The sequence below is a fragment of the Scatophagus argus genome, chromosome 8 (assembly GCF_020382885.2).
Source record: "Scatophagus argus isolate fScaArg1 chromosome 8, fScaArg1.pri, whole genome shotgun sequence".
In the NCBI taxonomy this organism is placed as follows: Eukaryota; Metazoa; Chordata; class Actinopteri; family Scatophagidae; genus Scatophagus; species Scatophagus argus.
Genome location: NC_058500.1, coordinates 15,774,470 through 15,790,988, shown reverse-complemented (window position 1 = coordinate 15,790,988; position 16,519 = coordinate 15,774,470). Strand labels below are relative to the sequence as shown.

The 16,519-nt window shown below is 40.3% G+C and overlaps 1 protein-coding gene across 2 annotated transcripts; it reads left to right on the top strand.

The window, feature by feature from the left end:
- Nucleotides 1-6,139: 6,139 nt before the first annotated feature.
- On the top strand, nucleotides 6,140-16,519 carry LOC124062826 (large neutral amino acids transporter small subunit 1-like). Of its 2 annotated transcripts, none has more exons than XM_046395827.1 (11): nucleotides 6,140-7,438; nucleotides 8,019-8,549; nucleotides 8,689-8,814; nucleotides 10,665-10,770; nucleotides 10,928-10,972; nucleotides 11,437-11,560; nucleotides 11,660-11,763; nucleotides 11,953-12,049; nucleotides 12,605-12,754; nucleotides 13,834-14,008; nucleotides 14,274-16,519. In XM_046395827.1, the coding sequence occupies exons 1-11, from the start codon at nucleotides 7,363-7,365 to the stop codon at nucleotides 14,348-14,350; spliced, it is 1,611 nt and encodes a 536-aa protein (XP_046251783.1). In that variant the 5' UTR covers nucleotides 6,140-7,362; the 3' UTR covers nucleotides 14,351-16,519. The 2 variants fall into 2 exon arrangements, with proteins under 2 accessions (XP_046251783.1, XP_046251781.1); XM_046395825.1 differs by having other exon boundaries at nucleotides 8,016-8,549.

The following is a 16,519-nucleotide window of genomic DNA, read 5'->3' as shown; positions in this document are numbered from 1 at the left end:
AGCCGGTTTTCTCTTTTAGCCAAGTCATTCTCCTCAAACACACTCTGAAACAGCTCTAAGTTTCAGCCGAGAGTTTCCACCTACAGCAGAAGCAGCTCACAGCTCACATTCACTCTATATTTGAAGTCTTAAAAAAACACATCAAGTTATATTTGACTTGACGACATCTTTATCTCAGAGTGCATTAACTTCCGAAAATAAGCAGCGTAAGTTGGGGAAGGTTTGGACTCTGTGCCTCCTAATACATAACATATGTACAATGTGTCACAAAGGATTTCTGTTTTGTACTTACACTCATCATCCGTAAGTGGATCTTCAGACTTCAAAAACAGGACAATGTAATGTGTTATCTCACATTATAGCAGATTAAATCATTACTAAGAACTTCATATGTGAGTTTTTTATTTACATATCTCACATGATAAAAAAAAAAGCTTAATAGGTTGAAGGCAGTGGATGGAAAGAATTCTCTGAGACAGAAGCAGCAGGAAGTGAAGATGATGGAGAGAAATTTTTCTGATGCTTGAGATCTCACATCCTGATCCTCTCCTGCTGTTATTTTCTTCTCAGTGTGAGGTTTCTGCAGCGATGTCGGGGACAAAACCACAGCGAGCTATGTGAGCAAAAAAAAAAAACATGTTCATATGTTCAGTGTGTATGTCAGGTCTCCCATGGTCAAGGATGGTATATTATCAGTCCCCTTTGGAACATATGCAAAACATTTACACCATTATTTCTTTTTGTGCAGTTCCCTAGTTCAAAGTGGGCAGAGAATAGAATAGAGAATATTTCTGCAGGACACTGAGCAGACCTTAATGAATTTAAGGTGGATGTAAGCAAAGGCAAGTCAGTCTGGTTCCAATTGATTACCTGTAAATGGATGCCATTTGTGATGCTTGGCACCCATTAACAGATCAGGCTTTTCTGTCCACGACATTAACGTACCGCAGCGTCACTACACAGCTATTTGATAAATTAGGAGCTTATGAGCCAGTGTGTATAATTAAGAATAAGTGGTCAGAATAATTGCAGACAGGGCGAGAGGGAATGAACCGGTCAGTAACACCGAATGAAAAAGAAGAAAAGGGAAGACAGCAGAAGAAGAAGTGATGTGTGAGGAGAGTATAACGGAAGAAAATCAGGGTCAACTGTCACGCCAAAGTAACACACACACGCACGCACGCGCACATACACAGAGGAGGAAGTGGGAGTATAGGATACAAAAAATGCAGTGATGAATGTAGTTTCATTTTCCAGGCCAGCTTAGTGACAGCTGATCAAGGAGGGATTACTGACAGCCCAAGGCGCAAAATATATTTCTGGAATTAGAGGGTGTTTGATGTGGCTTATCAGATGGGCGCCGTTGCCTACTTTCACTGGCCACACATTCGCTACAGCAACGGCGTAGGATGACACAAACACAAGTGGAGGAGTGCACCATCTCAATAGTAGAACTATGGAGCTCCTCGAGATTTTTTTTTTTTAATTTAATGGTGCAGATCTGAATAAAAGAGAAATCATTACGTCATGAAGTTTGTGTTCCTCGTCTCACCAATAAATGTGGAGTATGATAGATTATGTGGTTTCAGTAAAGAGATTTTGAACGAGTGGAAAGGTGCTGCACCCAACACATCATTTCATTTTACTGGCTGCTTCAAGCCAGTGCTATATTGTGGTATCACTAACTGGCATCATAACCATATACCATGAAAACCGATTCTTAAGCCCCTTGTTGTGTCCCTGCTTAACAAGTTCCAGATTACTTCAGCTTCATACAACTCCAGTATGTTTGTGTGACTGAAGAAGAAGAAGAAGACATCACAGTTTAATTATTATATCCAGCGTCTGTATGTCTGGCCAGAAATAAAAAAAGAAACCCACTCGATCAATCACAGAGAAGGTGGAGAGGTTGAAGATTGCCTAAAAGCACCACAGTGACAAGCACCATCAGGATGGTAATCAGATTGGGAAGGAAATACCTCCGTCAGAGGTAGACGGAGAGAACATGGAGGTAAAATAAACCAAATTTGCAGCAGCAGTATCATCTTGTACAGGCACAGTGGGGTTATCAGGGGGAAATGCAGGAGGTTCTGGTGTAGGAGGCCTGATGAAAAGAAATATGAAATGAAGAGAAATGCCAGTGGGTGATGAAAACAAGGGCGAGGATGTTCTTTGAAGAGTGGATAGATGGTAAATTGGCACCAAGAAATAAAAGATAAAACAACGAGGAGAGGAGGTGAAAATGAAGAGGTATAAAAAACTGAGGAGAAGGGAATATATGAATGAAATGAAAGGACATGTGGGGTAAGATGCCACGTGACAAAGTAATGAGAATAGCGAAATTTATTTTTAAAAAATAGCTGAAAAAAGGATGCAGAATATGAAATCCTGTGTGGAAAACCTGCAGTATTACAGATGCATCTACACTACATGGTCAAAAGCAGATGGACAACTGTGGATATATAAATGTGTATATTTATGGGCTTATTTGCTATGATTTGTGCTTTACTTCTTATTTTCAAGAAAATATTACAGCATCCATATTTTGTACAGTGGTGTGCTTCAAATGCAACAAATTTGTATGATTATTATACTACAAAGCCTGCTAACTCTACTACCTCTACCAAGTGAAAATACATGTAATCAAATGAGAAATATATTGGTATTATTTTCGTGACACTAGTATTTTTTGTATCTCTGTTTGTTCAGTTTGCATCACATTTTCTCCCTGACCTCAACCCCAACCAACATCTCTGCAAATGAACTGGAACATTTACAGCAAGCCGACATCAGTGCCTGAATTCGCTAATGCTTTTGAGTCAGAATGAGGGCAAACCCCTGCAGTCGGGCCCTCACAGAGAGTGGGGGCTGTTATAGCGGCGCATTAAAGCCTGCTTTCACTCACATATGGATGTGTAGTTCATCTCTGCACATTTTCATGCATAATATTTTTGCCATGTAGCACAACCAACTCTGTTAAATGAAAAGTAAAGTTATGTCTTAATTGTATTAGAAGAAACTAATATAAAACTAACATGGACAGCTGTGAAGTTCTGGTTCATTTCAGAGCTTTGAGAACTGAGGCTCAGTGAAAAAACACTCATCATGAAGTAATCACTGTCTCTGCTCCTTTATAAACAGCAATAAAAAACAAAGTGGAAAAGCATAGGATGGAAGAGTGGAGGCGGACAGATCAGAGAGCAAGAAAATGAGAAACTGAGTGGAGAGAACGGAGTGAAAAAGAAATTTGCTGGTAAAAAAGATAAAAAAAAAGAAACTGATAGGATTAAAAAATGAAAACAGAGATGATTGAAGCCTTCTGTGATATTAGGCTACAGATATCAGATGACTTTGTGAGGAAGAGAGGAGAGAGAGAGAGAAAAGCAGAAAAGCAACAAGAGAACAATGAAGAGCAGTAAAAATAGAACGGACAAAAATAAGTGACAGAAAACTGAGGAAAAACATTGAAAATGACATGACTAAGACAGCTGAGAAAATTAACATATTTGATAAGGAAGAAGTTGTGAAAGGCGGACAGTGAGATGAGCTTCTGATGTATTCCAATGTATGAGGAAAATTGAAATGGATTTCAATGAAACATTTTGTGGTGATGTTCTGGTGCCCTTGTTTTTGTTGATCTTTGATCTTGCAGACAAAGTTCCAGCTTGGACATGACTTATTAGATAAATATAAATGACACATCATTTATATGTTTAGCTCCATTAGGACCTGCCACAACATTTGAATACATCTTATTCACTAATAATTCAGCCATGTGAAAGGGCTCCTTCTTCACAACGACTGCTTTAACATTCGAGTACATTGTGAACGTTCCGGGTGTGAATAGGTTAAATGTGTGCTTTTACTCAAATCCAAATAAGGTTTGAAGAAAAACAGGTTTCAATCTACCAATGGTTTTAATCTATTTTTAAACTCTATGTCAAAAAATGCTTTCTTAACACATCATCTCCTGAAGTACATGAGCACAAACTGTCTCAACTCAGTGATGGAGAAGACATGTGAAGTGGTGGCAGGTTGATTGTGTGCCTGCTGACTGTCATGATGTTGCCTGAGAAAAACTCCACGCTGCTCACATTTGCGTGTGGGCTGCAGCACGACCTGTCTTTCCATCAGAATGTGCCATCACTGTCTGCACATGCTGTAATTAATGTGCCATCATATTGGTGCAACATATTTGGTATAATTTTCATATCAGTCCAATCATGCAAGCAATATATCATTAAGCAATCATTGCCTGAAAATTTCAGCAGTGCCATTATCATGTCACCTCACAGAAGTGCATGATGGGAGAAAAGCTTCTCTTTAAGTTATGAATCATTGCAATTAACAAGAGAAATGTGTTATTATTATTATTCTTAAAAACACTAACCAGCAGGGTTCCCAGAGTGCTTAAATATGCAATTTGCCAGCAGTGGAAAGCTACACACCAGGCCTACCTTTTACTTAAGTACAATTCTGAGATACTATAGTTTTTCCATTTTCTACTCCTCACGACATGAGGAGGTAGCACCTTTCGCATATATTGTATAGCTGCAGTTTGTAAGATTTTATAAAGAAAATATTGGATCGGGGCATTTTTAAGGTTTGATGCACTGTTATAGATTGAATCACAATATACAGTATAAAGTAGTTCAACTACAGAGTTACATACTGTTTGCACAATGATATATCAATGTATTAGTAATATGTTTTATCCTATTTACACTAACATCCTTGAAGGAACTACTGTGTAAATGAGTACTTTGAATTGCTGAGTACATTTTGCTGTAGCCTAATCTAACTTTAAACACAGCACCTTTGCTTGGATTGCAGTATATATATATTTTTGATGATATAATATGCTTTCAATTAAAACATTTGAATACCTTTACCACTGTTACAGGTGATTTAAATAAAAAGAAAGCCTGCAGGTTTTTTTTATTTTAATTTTGTTCCACTTGGCAGTAACAGCTGCTGACCACCTGTACTAAACGACTTTACTCTCACCTTCGGTTCTGTCTGCTGGACCTGGGTAATGATTCATGTTTTTAGCCTGTTTGAATGACAATAAACTTCACCTTGAACCTTGACCCCATTAATGCACCACATAAGGCAAGAAAGAAAATGCAAAGCTATTATCCCAATAAAAATACCATGAATTAGATTATTTCCTGCATTGAGAGCAATAAAAGATTGTATGGGGGAACAACATGCGTCCTTTGTTTGGATTTTAACTTGTTTTGGTTAGTGTTTTGAATAATCAGTTTTCTAGGCTTCATTCATCCTGTGCTTTTTCTTTCATATTCTTCTTCACGTAATAAGATATGGGCCTATTTGGCAACAGCAACTGCAGAGTTGACATTAAAATGCATGACTTTGATATTTGTTGGCTTCCCTGAGCCTTCCTACGTTTGTTCTCTGAACATAAATATGAACTGAACTTGAAGAGACGTGTGTATCAATTTTGAAATGAAAGCAGTCAGGTTCCTATTCAATCTCTTGTGTTACGACTCTTAATGTTGCGCACATTTTGTGGCTGTGCAAACAACTAACAACTTTGTATCATATCTGCGACTTGTTTGGGCTCTGCGTCTTTAAATTTTCCCATGATTCCTCGGGGTTGCGAAGGTTGAATTCAAGAAATAGACACTTACAAATAATTGACATTTCAGTAGGAGTCTGGCTGTCAGTCTGACTTTAACAGATTAACTCCACTGTACATTACCCCTACACTATGAAATGCTTTTGCAACGCTTTTTGACACCGTGATTGTGAATTCCGGACGGCTCTCTACCTTCTTAAACGTCGTTTCGCTCATGTTACATCCGGGCATTCGGAAGGCTTGCACTCTGGGCTACATGCTGAGGACCTGGTTTCTCTATACTCGCCCAGGGGAAAGTCCCCGGACTCGAGGCAGAAAGTGCCCTGGGTGGATCCAGCGTCGACTTGCGCTACACCGCTACAAAGCCAAGACGTTCGCATGAGCAGAGCTTGGTGATCGCTTGTCGACTTTGTCAGCTGTCATAGTAATGCAAGTGAGCAACTACTGACGCCAAAACAGAACGGGGCTCATTCTCGGAATGCACATTTTACATTGCTAACCATTTTCCCCTGTGAGCGGAAGCGGAACGGAGTTACATAGGAAGACATCAAGTGCTGGTTTGCTGGGATGCAGTGTGTGTGTATTTGGTTGGTATTTCACAGAAACCCAAAATGCAAATTCAGTTTGTTCACAGATGCAGATGAATGATGCGTTTTATATGTGGCCTGCACAGCCTCCCTCTTGTGCATTAATTTTATTTCAACGTCAGTTTCACCATGAAGAGCCAGAAACAAGTTCCTCATTTGAAACGTTTAGGTCGCCATCTAGTGGTGAAAAATGCGACGTGCAAGTCACTGGATTCCAGCCAAGTTGAAGGGATAAATACAGGCAAATCACACACATTATGGCTGTGCAAATGCAAATGAAAACAACTAATAGAACAACTAATAGATAACTAATGTCACCGCCTCTAAACGTTCTAATAAATTTGCGATATTTCAGTACAAATATTTACCAGTGAATGTTTCACATTCCCTGCAAGCTGTATTCCCTGTGTAGGTTTGGCCCTATAAAATGTCACAATTTGTGGTTAGCAAAAATAAAACGGTGGGAACAGCATCACTGGATACAGAAATATCATGCATCTCAATCAGGTCACTCATTATTATCTTCACTGAATGTGGCCAGTGCATCTCCATTTTCTCTGTGGTGCCACCTTTCTGCATGACAGAGGGAGAACAAAGACGCTTGTTTTATCATGTTCCCACCACAGGAGGGAGTACTAACTTTACAACATCCCTCCTAATACACTCTGACATGAAAGCACACACTGACACACACAGACATACTGTATGGCACTGGATTAGGCAGCACACAGAAAGATTACAGCGTCACATGGTGGCCCCTCCAAATGGTGCCTGCCTGTAACCTGCTTCCCCTCTGCTGCTCTATCCCATCATTCATTTGGAGTGGGCGTAGGCTCAGGCAGCAGCAGCATCACAAAGGTTCAGCTCCTCCCTGCTGTGTCCTGGAGGAAGGGAGAGACACAGAGAGGATCAGGGTCAGATGATATTCCAGTCTGAGTGACGAAGGCAATGTTTGCAGTACAGCGTGTGTGCACGTGTGTGAGAGACGACAAATCAGAGAGGGTTAGTGAGGTTTAAGGGGGGTGGGTTGTGTGTGTGTGTGTGTGTGTGAGAGAGAGACAGGGACAGACAGAGAGGAAATCTAAGCAGAAGGAGGAAAGGGACATAAAGAGAGGAAGGAAAAAGGGGCACAAGAAAAAAGACAAGACAAGAGGATCCAGATTAAGAGGGAAGATGGCTGAGCCGGAGCTGAAATCACGGAGCAGTAGAGAGAGCGTTGCCAAGGCGGCGAGCCAGGAGAAGATGGAGGGTAGGTATAGTGCATGCTCACACTCCTGTAGAAACCACATGGTGCAGGGCTGCATTATTCCGCCATGCGCTCTGATGCAACATTGCCTGATGCTAAATTCAGACTGATGTTTATGGAGATGCATGATGGTGTTTTACGTGTGTGTCTGTGTGTGTGTGTAGGAAATTCTGCTCATATTACACAGAAATAGAGCTTATGTGCCTCACGTGTACTTTAATAGGAGGGTAAACACAGCTACCTGACAGTGTCGTGTTAACAGAGGGAGAGGAAAATTAGGAAGATAAGGTGTCATTCTTTAGAAACAGGTTTCAGAATCACCCCGGTCAGCCTGTTTAACCTGCTTGAGAATGGGCCATTCCACAGCTGATACTGCTGCATTTAACCTATTATACAGACCGGCATTAGAAAAGAAATGTCTGTTTTATTCTTGTTTCCACCTGTGTGTTGTGATACAAGTTTGCTAAATGAACCAGTGCCTAGAATGTCTCAGGCCAGGTACCATCAGAGAAAACTTTGGTGATTTTCACTTTTTTTTGTGAACTCTGTCTCATCTCCTTCTCTGCTGTCTTCCCTCCAGCAGCTGAAGCTGACCCAGAACAAGATGATCTTATTGTAGATCAGCCAGCGTCTCCATCAACCCCCATGGTCCCTGCTGCCACTGCCGCGAGCCCTGCTGATGGCTCATCTGGCAAAGCGGAGAAGATTGTACTCAAACGTAGCATCACCCTCTTCAATGGTGTGGGAATGATCATAGGTACCATCATCGGCTCTGGCATTTTCGTCACTCCGACAGGCGTGGTCAAAGAGACCGGTTCAGCTGGACTCTCCCTGATTGTCTGGTCTGTCTGTGGAGTGATCTCTACCATGGGTGCCCTGTGCTACGCCGAGCTGGGAACAACCATCACCAAGTCGGGGGGAGACTACACTTACATCCTGGAGGTGTACGGCGAACTGGCGGCCTTTCTAAAGCTGTGGGTGGAAATGCTCATCATCCGGCCGTCATCGCAGTATGTGGTGTCGCTGGTGTTTGCTACCTACCTTCTGAAACCTCTCTACCCAAACTGCAGTGTGCCCGACAGTGCCGCAAAGCTCATTGCCTGCCTGTGTCTTAGTGAGTAAAAGAGTGGTTGCCCTGCAAACACTAACTGTACAAATATATTCTCTTTCTTTACAGAATGCAAATAGTAAAAATTCTCTTTTGGTTTATCCCCATAATTCCTGATGGCACTCTTTTTTTGTATCTCATGTAGCCTCCCTGACGTTTGTTAACTGTATCAGCGTGAAAGCGGCCACCAAGGTCCAGGATTTGTTCACTGCCTCCAAATTGCTGGCCCTGGCCATCATCATTCTTTTTGGGTTCATCCAGATTTTCACAGGTGAGTCCTACTGACGGTCTCAAAGTCACAAATCCTTATTGGCTTTATTTTTCTGTAGTATGTAGATTTTTGTGTTGGTCAGGCTCTTTCAGGGATTTACATGGCACTGTGTTGTATAGCATTCTGTGGCTCGATTGATCACAGAGACAAAAAAACAGTGATTACAAACTGAAATTTTAAAACTCCTTACAAGACTGTGCAAACAAAGTTGTTCATCATCACTTTGTGTGAAAGTAAACCGGTTCTTGTTTGATGTGTGTGCGTGTGTGTGTGAGGGAAGGGGGAGGGTCCAGTATGAACGCTAAAAGCACATTTATCATGGCTAAGAAACACCTACCACTAACCCAGCAAATTACTTCTATGCAATGTTTAAGCGATATTAGAATTTACTTAAAGGATCAGAAACATTCTCTACAATTTCAAGCTCAGTGTTTTTGTACTGCTGCCTTTGCTGTCTATGAAAAATGCGTGTTTCCCAGCATGCGCCTTTGTACAGTGTGTTAAACCAACTCCTGCTTCTTGTTGTTGTGGTTTATTGCCCCAATGATGCATAAACTATACCATACCATTACCATGTGTAGGTTTATCGAAGTATAGTTCACATCCATTATTTTGCCATCCTTATGTGTGTGCTTCTGACACAGCAGGTTCATTTCTCATGTCTCTAATGATCAACAAATTGTTGACTAACACTAATGTGTCCAGTCAAGCAAACTGCCCTCCTTTCAGTTTGTTAGCACAGTTGCTGAATTTGAACACAAGGCTTATCTGTTTGCAGCCATGTGATTGAGTCTGAGCAAGTGTGCAACCATGTGCATAGTGTGTGTCTATGTGCTTGTGTGAAGCTGAGCACTGCTAAGCACAGTTAGTTACATATGTAATTCATCTGCACAGTATGAACATTACAGATTGGATCTGGGCATATAGGAGAAATAGTGCAAATTTTAGAAACGCTGATGATTACTGCACAACAATTTTTCTGCCTGCATTAATTCACTGTCCTTATAATGAAGCCTTAAACATGAAGGCAACCACTGCCGTTGTGACTCACATGTGCAAGGTCAGCTCCATTTGGAATAGCAAGAGACATTCAAAGCTGAATCAACTCGGCCATTCAAACTGAAAGAGCGCGGGAAGACAGTGAGGCCATCGTTCGCTCCATGCTGCATCTGCTACTCCCCCACCTTTTTTCCAACGTCACGCCCACAACCATTGTGCTCAACGCTGTGTTACCATGGAAACTAGGCGGCGAAGCTCGTCGCCTGTTGTCACACTGTGGTCTTTCAGAGTGCCGGGACAGAAAGACTGAGTGAGAAAATAATGTGTGTGTAACAGGCCTCACGGAAAGTAGAGTCATTACCATGTGAAAGCGACAGGTAGAGGAGAGAGTCGAGCACAACCAAGATTTCAAGCACACGCACACACACACACACACACACTTGACAGTTGCCATTTCTGATGATGCATTGGAGTTGTTAGCTGCTGTGGATAAATGAGTGGACTGAGGTTTACCTATCAAAAGATATTTCCTCTTTTTAAATGTCAGCCCTAACGGACCTGATTGTGCTTCAGTACACGAAAGCAGATGCTCAAACCTGGAGGCCAAGTGCTCAGATGAAGTCCCAACTGGCTCGAAAATGTCATGCCTATCAAAGGGCAGGCAGCAACACACTGGCCTTTATGCAAGAAATTAAAAAAAAAAAACAACAACAAAAAAAAGTGTCAGCAGCTGTGAGTGAGAATCCAAAAAACACAAGATTAGTTCATGAACTAAAGCTGTTGGTGTTCAGAGAGGATTGTTTCTCTTTCAGTTGTTAAGATTCCTTCACCTTCTGTCTGTTTGAGTGCAGGCGATGTGCCGTACCTGACGCCAGAAAAGGCCTTTGAAGGCAGCAAAATGGGAGTGGACAACATTGTCTTGGCTCTGTACAGTGGTCTCTTTGCTTTTGGAGGCTGGTGAGGCATTTGTGACCTATTCTGATACAATTACACACCAAAAATAGAAATGATTTTTTTCATAGCTGCTAACTGTTAGCTTTTGCATTACAATATACAGTCATTCAAGTGTTTATCCAATCCCTAAAATAGTGCTGTGCTCTTTATTTTCTTGTAGGAATTATCTGAATTATGTAACAGAGGAGATGATCAACCCTGAGAGGTGACGTGAATGTGATCACAGTTGTTTTGAAGACAGACAACAGCATGACTACGCTCATCCATGATTGTGCTGCCAGATGCTTGCAGATGATTACATGAATGATGATTACATTAACAGCTCTTTGACAGTCTTGACAAAAGCAAATCAAGTTGAATTGCAATGGATTGGATTGCATCAAATATTAAGCAGTTGGCTTTTCTTTCCTCTTTATGATACCTGAAAGATGTTGAGAGAGGGATTTGATGCTTATACCTTTAAATATTTTATAATCTAGCATGACTGAACACTGTATGCAACTAATCAGACATGAAATATGATGGCCACCTTTGCCAGCTACATTGTATAAAATTGAACACAAATTCAATTACTGATCTCATAAAAAAACAGTGGAAACAATGACCCGTTACTAAAAAACATGTTGGGTGTTTGTCCCTCACATGACCTGACCTTTGCCCCCATCATAGGAACCTGCCATTGTCCATCATCATCTCCATGCCTATAGTGACGGTGGTGTACGTCCTGACCAACCTGGCCTACTTCACCACCATCTCTCCTCAGGTCATGATTGAGTCCGAAGCTGTTGCTGTGGTGAGGAACACGCAGCCTGTTACACATAGCCATCAGCTGCATCTGTAGGTGTGTTGGTAAAGTGTGAGCCGCCTTCATATACGCTGTGCTGTGCCACAGAGTTTTGGGGAGTACCATCTTGGTGTGATGTACTGGCTGATTCCTGTCTTTGTGGGACTGTCCTGCTTTGGAGCCGTCAATGGATCCCTGTTCACCTCGGCACGGTGCGTGTTTACACCTGACAGCATTTTGCTGCAAACAATTGATACAAATGTGTTTGGCATGGCAAGTAAGGTTAGATAATGCTTCTTCGCTGGATGTCTACAAATTTTCCAGAAATATATGTAGGATTAAATTGTGGACAAATACTGAATTTAAATTTGAACAGTCATAGATGACTTCTTTATTTTTAGGTTGTTTTATGCTGGAGCTCGAGAGGGTCAGCTCCCTGCTGCTCTCGGATTGGTTCACACCGAGCTCTTCACACCAGTCCCATCCCTCATCTTCACGGTAAGACTCTGTTGCGACATTAACAGGTTTCTGTTCACTTTTACGCACCTGAATAAAATTATTAACTAAAAAAAGAGATTGCAGGACATAAATCTGCTCTCCCAGCTGAAAATCTTGGCACAAAGAATTATTTATTCTACGGGCAATATTTATTTTATAATAAACCCTCTAAAACTAGTTACAGCTCTCTTTCTACTCTCTGTTTACATTAGCATTTAGCATAGCCCAAAAATAACCCTTAAAGAGGCAGTGCGTATGGCACCTAGCGGTGAAATTGCAACCAGCTGTGTACCTCTCAATCTCCCTTTCCAAACTTTAAAGAGAAAATACAAGGGCTGCTAAAAGGGCCCTCTCTAGAGCCAGTGTTTGGTTTGTCTGCTCTGGGCTACCCTAGAAACATGGCAGACTCCATAGAGGAGGACTCATTCCCTCTGTGGATATAACGGGCTCATTCTATAACAAAAACACCAAATAAGTATAATTTGTGTGTGTGTGTTTTCACATGCTATGTATGCAGGACTAATACAGAGTTGTCTCCCTTTTCCCTTGTGTCAGTGTTTGCTATCCATGATGTACGCCATCTCCCAGGACATCTTCTCTGTCATCAATCTCTTCAGCTTCTTCACCTGGCTGTGTGTTGGTATGGCCATTGCTGGCATGCTTTGGCTGCGCTTTACTAAGCCCGACCTACGAAGGCCCATTAAGGTATCCATGAGTATCAATGTCTGAAAGCCTGTATTCCAGGTAGTAAATGTTTGTTGCTCTGAAGATTTGTCTGTGAAAAGTCTTTGGGACACACTGAAAGGCACACAAGTGATGTAAGAACTTTGTTTTACCTGAACTTCAGCCAGGTTCTTTGTCTGCCCAAAATATCAACATGTCTTCTGGTTTCATAGAGCTTCCACTATTTTTTATTTTATTTATTATCTTTTCAGTGAAAGCACCATTGTAACACTGTTCTTGTTATGAGTTGGAAGGGGAGCCATATTGTGTTTCCAGGATAGGAGGGAGTTGCTCTTTGTCTCTGTTTCATCAGGGGAATATTACTTTGGTTGACCAGAGTCTTTCATCTTTCCTTTGAGTGTTTCCCAGAGTGCTCTCAGCCCATTTGTTTTCTAAAATTAATCTCTAACAAGTAAACCATTCATGAAATACGACAGCTTGACTATTTCTTAGATCTAATTCAGAGCCACTGCCAGGATAACAATGCATTTCGCTTCATTAACTCGTGACACTCATTTTACTGGGAAACTGAATTTCCAGAATACTGTATGTAGGCCTGCTTGTGATGATAATGTAAGTATTGTTTCTCAGAAGGTTTCACATTTATAAAAGTTTAATAATACCTGGTAGAATGTCATAAATGACTATGTAACATTATTACTAGAACTGGTGTTTGTCACTTCATGAAGGGTGAAAAGAGGAAGTATTCTGCTGAAGTAAAAGTAATAGTAGAGTGTAAGAATATTCTGTTATAAGTAAAAGTTGTGAACTCGCCTAATGTTGCTGAAGTAAATGTATAAAATAATTAGCATCAAAACAAAGAAGCAAAATTAAAAATACCGATTACGCCAGAAGAGTTACTTTACATGCTGCTGGGCATCAGAATTTCTTAGTTGATTATATTTTGTATTATCGGTTTAAGTTGCATTATCATGGAGTGACGATGCCACACTACTATGAGTGCATTTCTGACGATCTAAAAATGCAGGGATTTTAGTATTTTATCTGCTCTCTCTCGGACAGTAACAAACAGCTACACCAATTGTATTTTCTCTCTGCAGTTCCCTCTGGTCATCCCTGTGACTTTTGTTTTGGGCTGCGTCTTCATGATCATTGTGTCCTTCTGGGCGGCTCCGTTTGAGTGCCTGATAGGCAGCAGCATCATTCTCACAGGCGCCCCAGCGTACCTACTGGGCTACAAGTGGAAGAAACCCCATGTGGTCAAGAAAGTGCTGGGTGAGCGAGACATTTTTGTTTTTTTTTTTAATATCGCTTATCTCTATTTGCCCAAGCAAGGCTGGGAAAGCATTCATTACAGTCTGTTATGATATTCCTGTGAGAATATCTGCTGGAGTCTGTTTATATAGTTGTTGCGACGAACTCAAACCAAGATGTTGATCTGATGTTCAATAAAAAAAAAAAAAAAACCTGAAGACCTGACCTGTAGTAACCCAGTAAAGGAAAACAAACACGGCTAATGTGACGAGTTGTTTCTCCTCAGAAATCTTCACCATGTTCTGTCAGAAGATCTTCATGTCTGTTCCTGAGGAGAGGGAGCAACATGAGGCGGCTGAATAATGCTGGACACGCTGAACAACATGAGGGACTGGCTCAACATTATCGTCTGAACATTCTTTACATGTTTACATTCATTCACCTGTGGTTTGGCTACAGTAGTTTTGTTTTTTGTTTTTTATTTTTTTAGTAAAACTTTTGTCTAAATAGCTGGGTAAGAAATTTACAAGCGTGGCCCTGGCAGTCTTAGTCATGGCTTTTAGATATTTTCCACTGCTTTTAATCTAAATCTGTTTGACAGTTTTATTTCCTTTAATGCTAAAACATGCTTATACATAGCATGTTTTTAACGGAGAGTCGTGTATTCTAGAAAACATGGCATCAGAAGCTGCGTACAATATACTCTAGTGGCCTAAAACACAGAAGTTATCATCGCTTGCCTCAAGTATACAAAAGAGCAGCTCAGTGAGACGAAGAAAACTTTTTAAAAAACTTTTTTCAGATTTTAATAAATTCTACCAACCAAAATGGGTGTAGTTTATTATAATTTACAGATTTATTGAATATGAATCCTGTGAGTTAAACTTTCTGTTACTGTTGATGATGTCTGGGCTGATTTGTGAAAAAAGACCTCAGATAAGAACCAATCACTGACAGTAGTTTTCCATAAGATTATGGCTGAAGGAGGAGATGGTTAACTAGCATAACGCGTTTCACGCATAGGCTACTAACTTTTATGGTTGATCAATTGATTCAATATTTCTTTTGTATTCATTTGTAAAATGAGTCCAGAGCACAGTCTTAAAGCACAAACTAGGTGATGCAGTGTGTGTAATGTTTCCTTAAGGTGTGCTGCTGTGAATATGTTCTGTTTCTTGTATGATTCTGTTCTCACATCAGTCCGTGTCAGATATGTGATGATGTTTGATGAAATGACCACGGATGCTGGCACCTCTTTGTGAGGTATCATTATAAGAAGCTGAAGACCTGTATAGATATCATTCTGGTTGTATTTAGTGAACTCCATTGTAGTGTTAGTGTTTTGTATTGCGTGCATCTATAATCTGTGGCAGACATGTCAGTGCTGATATTCCAGTTGTTTTGTTTTATTGTCACTGTAAGACCAGAATGAATGTTACGGATTTAGTGACACCAGCTTTGCTTTTATTATTATTATTATTTTTAGGAAATATACCTTTAAAATCTTACTTTTACAGTGAATATCTTAGGTTTTCTCAAAGTTACTGCAAGCACTTTCCCAGTCTTTTCAAGATCCAAGAGGGGAAAAAGTCTGTGAGGAAAATGAAAGAGGGCATGAGTGTAGGGGTTGGGAAAAGTTTGTGGATTTTCCACAGTCCTCTTAAATATCAACCGCTGGTCAGTAGATTGTCAACGTCTACTTGTTGCTCTGATAATCAAGGTTTTGCAGGAAAGATCAAAAGGAAATCCATTTACTAGAATTGGAAGAAAATGCAAACTGAATTGCACAAAACCGAACAAATGATAGCCACTCTACCCACATAAATGGAGTTAAAGCTTTCAGAATTTCTTACAATGACAGACAGCAGAATGTGGAAAAGCCTTGTAGAAAAAATACCTACAGCACATTCATTTACCAGAACATCCTTTTTAAGATGAAATGTGATTTTTCTCTTCTGAGAAACATCATCATCTTATTTGTTAAGGGAAATTGCTACTGTAAACTACTCCCTCATTACAACAAGATGCAGCTGAAATCAAGTTTACCACTTAATGAAAACTGGACCATGAAATCATAATTACAGTTATACACACACACACACACACACACACATATATATAAATTACCACCTGATGGTGATATTTCTCAAAAGCATCTGATCTGTTCAGTCTAGACTTTAAGAAACATAATATAATACACCTTTTCCACTTCCACAGTCAGATAGCACACCATGAATCAGCACAATACTTTAAAGAAGAATTCTGTATGTGTGCTTCATAAATCTAAATTAAAACAGAGGGCAGAAACACTCACTTGATTGTGATATGAAGATAAACAGCAGAGCCTGTCATATGTTCTGTTTGTTCCATAACATACTGTATTACTTTGTGGAAAGTATTACTATATGTATGTGAAGTAATAATACCATTCTTGGTATATGCCTATAAGTTGTTACAGAGACAAAAGGTAATTTTTTTAATCTTCAAAACTGAATGTCAGTTATTGTAACTCTTATATGTCAGTGACCATGG

Coding starts and splice junctions, on each gene's coding strand:
- LOC124062826 (XM_046395825.1), top strand. CDS start 7,363: ATGGCTGAGCCGGAGCTGAAATCACGGAGCAGTAGAGAGAGCGTTGCC. Junction 7,439..8,015: donor GAGCCAGGAGAAGATGGAGG/GTAGGTATAGTG, acceptor TCTTCCCTCCAG/CAGCTGAAGCTGACCCAGAA. Junction 14,009..14,273: donor TGTGGTCAAGAAAGTGCTGG/GTGAGCGAGACA, acceptor GTTTCTCCTCAG/AAATCTTCACCATGTTCTGT.